At 44.3% G+C, this 8,690-nt stretch overlaps 1 protein-coding gene across 2 annotated transcripts; it reads left to right on the forward strand.

The window, feature by feature from the left end:
* The first annotated feature begins 1,966 nt into the window (after positions 1-1,966).
* Positions 1,967-3,256, forward strand: LOC115755545 (probable galacturonosyltransferase-like 3). Of its 2 annotated transcripts, XM_048281433.1 has the most exons (2): positions 1,967-2,588; positions 2,727-3,256. In XM_048281433.1, the coding sequence occupies exons 1-2, from the start codon at positions 2,193-2,195 to the stop codon at positions 3,231-3,233; spliced, it is 903 nt and encodes a 300-aa protein (XP_048137390.1). In that variant the 5' UTR covers positions 1,967-2,192; the 3' UTR covers positions 3,234-3,256. The 2 variants fall into 2 exon arrangements, with proteins under 2 accessions (XP_048137390.1, XP_030550850.2); XM_030694990.2 differs by having other exon boundaries at positions 1,969-3,256.
* The last annotated feature ends 5,434 nt before the right edge of the window (positions 3,257-8,690 follow it).

Here is an 8,690-nt window from a genome sequence, read left to right on the forward strand (position 1 = left end):
ACAAACGGACAACACAAAAGGGTCCAAAGTCGTCCCAATCGATCTTAAATCTCGAAAGCCAGCCAAGTGCAAAAACATACTACTTTAGGTATTTTTCATCCTATCCGACTTTGAATCATTGCGCCCCAACACAGCCTAAAGTGCATGATCGTACCAAATTGAGATTTACACATCCGTAAGTTCGATCTACCACTAATGTACCCCGCTGATTGAATGCATGCGAGATTTCTGCCCCCAATAGATCACATGAGATGATAACAAGCGATTTTCATTTACCCTAGAAGCCTTTGCATTTTTCCAAATAATTCCCCCAAAGTCGAATCAAACGTACCACACCCGATAGCATCCTTGGCTTTACTCCCCCCCTCGTGCCATTAAATTCAAAACACCCATCAATCATCTGCTACAATTAACGTCCACCGTTCACCCTGTGATCCAGGCATGTGATTGAGGGAATGCGGGACCTAACTGCTTCGGATCATCATTTATAGCTACGAAACACATGCTTAGCGGATCATCTCCATTGGGAAAAGTAATGTATCTATTGACCATAAGTCAGTGTGTATATTATAGTATCCATTAGACATTAACCCAAGACATCTCAACCCCACCCTACTCTTGTCATGTAACAATTGATGCATAGAAAGCGAAAATATTTCCTCCCTTTATTTTTCAAAAATGATAGATTATATCGCGAATGAGATATATTTTCATCGTCTACGAAAATATTTAGCTATGAATTATTATTAAAAATAAAAAAAATTATTAGTTAATTATTTCAAGGGATAAAATCGATCATTTTTAAGAAAATATTTTCTAAATCGTGCAATCAAGTGTTTCGAGAGCGCTTGTTAAGACGTCATATACTGGGTTGACTTTACGTTCTTCGCGTGCTGGCGGACCCCGTTGAGAATGTGGATTTGCTTTAATTGTTATTTGGACTAGCCAGAGTGGCAGCATGCTTTTTACGGATGAAAGTGAACTCCACGGAATGCCTAGAGAACGTGTGGTCAATCTAGATAATCTTTCTCGACCAACAAAAAAAAAATAAAAAATAAGGAATCTAGATAATCTTTCCTTTTGAGGTGTGCAATTTGAGTACTGGAAAAATCTTTTTTGACCGAAAAAATTAGTGAAGAAATGTAATGCCTCATGTGCATAAATAAATCGACTTCCAAAACCCACAACGCAAGTACTCTCCATCTGGGTCTGTCTCAATTTTGGAAGGGAAATTGACCAAATGGCTTGTAAATTTTGACTCAATATGCAATATAGTTTTTGAATTTTAGCCCAATATGAAATGTAATTCCTGAATTTTCAATTTATTCAATGTGATCTCTAAACTTTTTAAACATGTTCAACTTAGTCCATAAACTATAAAAAAATATTTAATGTGATCCCTGAATTTGAATTAATGAAAAGACAATATTGAACATTTTCCTATAGTTTAGAGACTAAATTGAACATGTTTAAAAAATTCAAGAACTATATTACACGTCGAGCTAAAGTTCATGGACCATAATGATTAAATTAAAAGTTCATGTATCGCATTACATATTGAATCAAAGTTCAAGAACTATTTATATCATTATCTCTTTTTGGAACCAACTTTTAACTTTTAATTTTTTTTTTGTGGTTATTTATTTTGTGTTTTACTTAAATTACTTCCCATTTTTGTTAATGCTACCGTATCTTTGTGACTGTGTAATGATGCGTAGCATGGTTGATAATTCGTGAAGCGGAATGCCGTTTCGATCGGGAAAAAGAATGAAACTGGTAGCGAAGGGGGAGCCGGATGGGTGCGGCACGTACGTGCGTACGGCTCCGCCGGTGATCCGTAGCCTGGAAACCACCACCGTTGGATTAGATTTCGCCTTTTTTGCGTTTTCCCTTTTTCTCATTTAACTTTAACTAAAACGACCCTCCCGCTTTATGGAAAAGAGCAAGAATAGAATGGAGAGAGAGAGAGAGAGAGAGAGAGGCATCATCGTCAGGTACAGACATGAAGACGCGTCTGTCTTTTCCAGCCTGGCACGTCCCCTTTTATCCCCCCTGCAAAAACCACAAAAGGACACCCTCACTCACTAAATTCCCATAATACCCCCTATCCTCTCTCTCTCTTTCTCTCTCTCTCTCGTCAAAGCACCAGTCTAACCACACCGTCGGACCCATTCTCGATTCCTCCCACCACCATGCCTCCGCCACCTCACCATTGCCTCCTTTTCTCTCTCTTCCTCATCTCCGCCGCTTCCTCCGCCGTCGTCACCGACCTCCCGGAGTTCCGAGAAGCCCCCGCGTTCCGTAACGGCGGAGAGTGCCCCAAAACGACGTGGCCGACACGCCCACAGCAGGGGGACGCCGACGCCGACATCATCCACATCGCGATGACCCTCGACACCACCTACCTCCGGGGCTCCGTCGCCGGGGTCTTCTCCGTCCTTCAGCACGCCTCCTGCCCCGAGAACCTCGTCTTCCACTTCGTCGCCGCCTCCCGCCTCCGCCCCGTCCTCCGCCGCACCATCGCCTCCACCTTCCCCTACCTGACGTTCCGCCTCTACCACTTCAACGCGGACCTCGTCCGCGGCAAGATCACCTACTCCGTCCGCCGCGCCCTGGACCAGCCCCTCAACTACGCCCGGATGTACCTCGCGGAGCTCCTCCCCACCTCCGTCCGCCGCATCATCTACTTCGACTCGGACCTCATCGTCGTCGACGACGTGGCCAAGCTCTGGTCCATCGACCTCCGAGACCGGGTCCTCGGGGCCCCCGAGTACTGCCACGCCAACTTCACCGCCTACTTCACCCGGCGGTTCTGGTCCAGCCCGGCCCACGCGGCGGCGCTCCGGGGGCGGAGGCCGTGCTACTTCAACACGGGCGTGATGGTGATCGACCTGTGGAGATGGCGAGAGGGCAGGTACACGGAGAGGCTGGAGGGGTGGATGAGGATACAGAAGAGGGAGAGGATCTACGAGCTGGGGTCGCTGCCGCCGTTCCTGCTGGTGTTCGCGGGCGAGGTGGAGGGGGTGGAGCACCGGTGGAACCAGCACGGGCTGGGAGGGGACAATGTGAGGGGGCAGTGCCGGGATCTGCACCCGGGGCCGGTGAGCCTCCTCCACTGGAGCGGAAAGGGAAAGCCGTGGCTGCGGCTGGACTCGCGGCGGCAGTGCCCGCTGGACTCGCTGTGGGCGCCGTACGACCTGCTGCGCCACCCGTCGCTGTTCTCCGACAGCTGAGCACGGGGCTATGTACGACGGCGCGAGGGAAGGAGAGCGACGGCGGGGGACGCGCGGCGGGGGTGAAATCGTAATTAATGGAAGTATTGGGGGCTGGGGGGGAGGACTGGAGTGAGAATTTCAGAGCGAAAGGCGACAAGAATGTCACCGTCAGGCGTAAAAGCTGCGAGAATTACGGTCGTTGATTTTCAGCGGACTCCCTGTGATTGCTCGAGAAAATGGGAGTGAAAGGCGAAGGCGGAAAAACAAGAAAAAAAAAAAAGTTGGGAAATGACGTTTTCATCCCATTGAATTTTGGAAAATAAAATTTGAATCCGAATAAAACAAGCCGAGAGGGTCACGACGGACGGGGACAATTTTGAGGGGCTCTTTATTTTATTATCTCCTTAAGTGGGTATGGTGGGGAGTTTGGACTCGGAGGATACGACGTCGCTTTCATTGCGGTGATTCATCATCATGGTGGGAGGATCTCTCTTTTCTACGTATTGCGGACGCGAAGGTATAATCTGTTTCCGCTTTTCCGACTTCTAATTTTTGGGGTTTACTTCGTCATTCCTTTCCGCCTTGGACAGGTGAAAGTGTGGACAGAGATGTACTGGGCGTCTTCGTATTGCTGTATGTAGAATCTGCTGTCGGACCATAGTGGATTGTTATTATTTGCGATGGCAGTTGAATGCAATCGTTTCTTTCTTCACGTGATGCAATCCGTCCGTGCCGAACGGCACGCGCCGTTCGGTTTAGGATAGTTCGATCCGGCATAGTGTCTGACGCGTGCGAGCTCTGTCTCGACATTTGCGGTTTGGATGAGGTGAGCCCACGTTGTCCAAAGAAGATGCATGACATTGGGATCACATGGCAACGGAGTCATGTAATAATGGATGGCTTTTTAGGTTGCACTGTGGCAGTCGGCTCGCCAATCGGGTTGTATCATCCCCGGTCGTGTTAGGCCATAATATATGAGAGCTCATGAGCTGAAAATCGTCAGGAAATTGCTTTGCTCCGCCTAATGGTTGAGTAGATTAGCAATTGTCGCGATACAAATGTACATGAGGTTTAGAATCTCCATTGTCTCTAAACTTAAAGGGGGGAAAAAAAGACTCTCTGGCGTAATAGCTTCACATGATAACTGGTCATTAGCAATGCAATGCGGTATTGTCTAAATATTTTCTAAACAAAGCTACAACGTAGAACAATCTCTGGCTGAACAATGGTAATACTTCTCCATCAGTTAAGGGTTAGTGGTGTCGGATCACTGAAAATTAGTCTAGCATTAACGCTTCATTTGGTTCGCGGAAGATATTTTATTGGAAAAAAAATTCCTAATCTCCAATGTTCGGAGCACTTCCAACGATGAATTAATGAAGAAGATTCTCATAGTCAATGACAAATCTATGTTTAAATTTAGGAAAATGATTCCTCTTTTAAAAATCAAAATTCATTTTTCAAAGGCAATTGGACATCGGCACTTGAACCGGAGACTTGGGCGCTTGGGCATGAGAACCCTAACCCCCATGTTCGGGTCTTGGATTGAGTTTGGGCCCGAGTTCGAGAGGCCAAGCTCGGGATCTCGGTATCCGTGCCATGTCTCTAGCGGTCATGCCTTGGTATTCGTCTCCCAGCTCGGGTCCATCGAGGCCAAGACATGCTCCTCGGCCGCTAGGAACCACAAAGGCCGGGCCATGTACCTCGAGGGCGAGCCTCAACTTCCACTCCCAAGTGACTAGGGCCCCCGCCTAGGCTCACGAAGGTCGGCCCCCGTGCTTGAATCTTTGGTGGCCATGCCCGAGTACCTAGCTCTTGAGCTCGAGTCACAAGCACTTAGGCCCGAGTCCATAGAGGCTTGGCTTGAGACCCTAGTGCCTATGACTATGTCCTTAGCGACCATGCATGAGTACTCGACTCCCTTGCCCAAGTCACTAGCACTTATGCTTGGGTCCTCTGAGACCAAGTTTGGATCTCTTGAGGTTAGGCCTAGGATCCTAGTGCCTATGCTTAAGTGCCCAATAGCTATATGTCCAAGATCCTATTTCCGGTGCTCATGTTCACAGCGGCCAAGCCTAGGTGTCATAACCTGGTGCCGAAGTCCCTAGCTCAAAGGCCCGATTCCTTGGCAGCCGAGTCCAAGATCCCAGTGCCGGTACTTGGTTCCCGGGCAATTGGGTGTCCCTTATATTAATTCACTAGTGATTGATTCCATTTCCAAACAACCGAAAACAATTTTCAAATTTCAGCCAGTTATTGAAAATTATTATCATGTTTCCAGAAAATGGATTTTTGGGAAAATATTTTTCAGAAATGCCAAATTTTTAGCAAAACAAACGGAGCCTAAAGTTGCCCATAAACTTTGGTCCCCAATTCAAAATCTCAACAAAACTAGAGTCAAGGAGATGCTAAATGACATGTCCATTCCATATTTGAAATTGAAAATGGCATTGAAAGCCGAGAGGGACGTCACGTGCAACGCTGACCAACCTTGTCGAGGAAAACATTAGTTATTTAGGTCATGAAAAATACAAGAGGCCCAGCAATTGAGAACTTAAAAATCAAGTTAAACCGACATTTCCAGTTAACACACAACTCGGACCCTGCGATTTAGATCAGATTACTACTTAATTGGTCCTCCTCGGAGGCATATAAGGTTCTCACACCAAGGTCCAATCGCCTAGGCCATTGCGATTCCCTATTTTTATTTGCTAAATCAACATACGGTCAATCGTACCATTGATAATCAAGTATAAACCAACTGAAAATTTGCTTGAATGATCAAAAGCTTAGTTTGGATATGACATATAACGCGTACGAATCCCGTCGGCACTTTAATTAACCTTACGGGCAACACATGAGACACTCTAGGATTGAGAATTACCCGATGCTGATGTACGAGATAATATATGGGCATTCGCAAAAAAAGAGAAAGCTGTATCTAAGGATCGAACCACCCCCCCTCTTCTTTTCACAGGAGAATTATCCTGAGTTGGCATCATGTGTGACAAATTATGATTCTCGAGGTGCAAAATCAAAACCCATCTCATCATTTAGTTAACTCATTCGTGTTAGGAAGCTTCATACGATACACACAGCCTACGTACTCTTCTTCTTCTTCTTCTTCTTCTTCTTCTTTAAATACAATCTCACATGAGTGGGTAATGATAATTTAGAAAGCTTGACAGCTATCCAAATCAATGGGGATGTGGAGGAATGCGTAAAAGAAGAAGTAGTTGAAGTTTTTTCCAATGTTAGATGGCACCATGAATGTTATTATTCAAATGGTCAAATGTCTAAATTAACTGGCCAACTAGAGGAGGATCATTCAATGAACTTCCAATTTCCTGCCTATTAATGGCACGAATAATGGCATCAAAATGGTACGAATAAAAATGAGAAAAAAAGAAAAAACTACTTTCATTTTTGTGAATTAATTTAGTGGGTGCGGATCCAGATGATCCGGGCTGGTGGATCTCGTGGGCGCGGCACGCTCTCCCATCATCCCATGGGCCATCGCTGGCTCTTCCTGAGGTCCTAGTACATAGTACTCCACAACCTCTCTCTCTTCCCCAACTATATAAGGGCCTCTCCATAATCTAACCAATTCCCCACCATTGACTCTCTCTCTCTCTCTCGCTCTCTAAATCATCATTAACACTTGTGATTTTCATTGGAGATTTGAGAATGAAGACGATGATGGTGATGATGAACAGTCCTTCGTGCGGAGGAGCTTCAAAGAGAAGAGCGTCGAGCAGAGGAGTGAGAGTGGCGATAAGAGAACAGAGAGCGAGGCTCTACATCATCCGACGGTGCGTAGTCATGCTCTTGTGCTGGCATGACTAAACAACTTTCAACGAGGGAAAGAGCGTTGGGCATTTTCTTTCTTTTCCCCTCAATTCCTCCCCTTCCTTCTTATCATTTTGGGTTTCGTCCGGAGACTTGAGGGTGTACAAAATCTTGCCAACTTCGGAGTTGGCTTAACGGACATATTAGATTCACATAGTGGTTGCAATGCTGAAATATAATTCAATTCAATGTGTTTCGGCCGAAAATGGTTTGTTGACGAAATATCTTTCACCAAAGGTTGGATCTTTGGCTTTTTTTTTTAAAATGAATTGGGTTCTACGGAGATTCGAACAGGCAAGAATATGTGTAGTTTCGATTGTTAACTCTGACTACACTAAAAAAATGAAGAATTGCAAATAAGAATAATAAATCGATAAATTGAACTGCAAGAAGGGGAGAAGTGTTTTTGATCGCCGGTCCACTCGGCATGGCCTTTCATAGCTTTGTACAAAATGTAACCATCGGAATGAGGTTATCTTCAAATTCTAATAACCTCTGAGATTTTGGGACTCGATTTGATTGCCTTTGACCGCACGTTCTTATCCATGATCACTTACGATCCATTAGTTATCTTCTGATTCAATTCATACTTAACATTTTCTTTCTCAATTTTCACTTACACTACTGTGATCGACCCCTTGTCATTGTATATCGATAATTAACCTAATTGATCACCTTTCATCAATAATATCATCGGCCACATAACATCATCGTATGTCAATGATTGGTCTTAGTCGACCAATTTTCATCAATAACATCATCGGCCACATAACGTCGATGTATGTCAATAAATAGTTCTAGTCAATCAACTTTCATCGGTAACATCATTGGCCACGTCACACCGACCTACATTAGGCGCCAATTTGTGATGGTATTTTTTGGTTGCTCTATCAACAACTTGATATGAATTTCCATCGACTCATAAAGACTTAGGTTATTTTTTAGTGTCAACAAAATGCCAAGTCAAACCAAGTTTCGCGACTTTTTTACGAGATAATGATACAAATGGTCCTTCAAATTTGGCCCAAAATGCAATATGGTCTATGAACTTTAAATTTATTCAATGTGGTCCCTATACTTTAGCCTACTATGTTCCATGTACTTTTGGTACGGGTTCAATTCAATTCGTGGACTGTATAAAATAATTCATTGTTTGAATAATTTCATATAGTCCGAAAACTAAATTAAACATGTATCAAAAGTCCATGGACTACATTGAACAATTTTAAAGTTTAGGCACCACATTTCACATTGTGCTAAAGTTTGTGGACCATTTGCATCGTTTATTTGTGTTAGAATGCACGTGTAAGTTATGTTAAAGAAGTCTCATATTGGAGAATTAATGTAGTATGAAACAATTAATATATCTACATTGACCTATAACTTATTGGCTTAAACTTTTGAGTGAATGTCTGTCAAACTAGATATATTGACGGGGCTCAAACTTGGGCTCCCTCTTGGCGATCTCCTCGGGTGAAGGTATCAAACTTTTATTGTGCCCTCCTAATAATGGTATTAGAGCCGATGGTTAATTGGTGGGCCTTCAATCTATTTTGGTGTTTGGTGAATATCTCAAGAAAGAAATTTCCATGATCGACGCTTATTGGAAATTGTGCTGGCCTAGCA

The sequence above is a fragment of the Rhodamnia argentea genome, chromosome 6 (genome assembly GCF_020921035.1).
Source record: "Rhodamnia argentea isolate NSW1041297 chromosome 6, ASM2092103v1, whole genome shotgun sequence".
In the NCBI taxonomy this organism is placed as follows: Eukaryota; Viridiplantae; Streptophyta; class Magnoliopsida; order Myrtales; family Myrtaceae; genus Rhodamnia; species Rhodamnia argentea.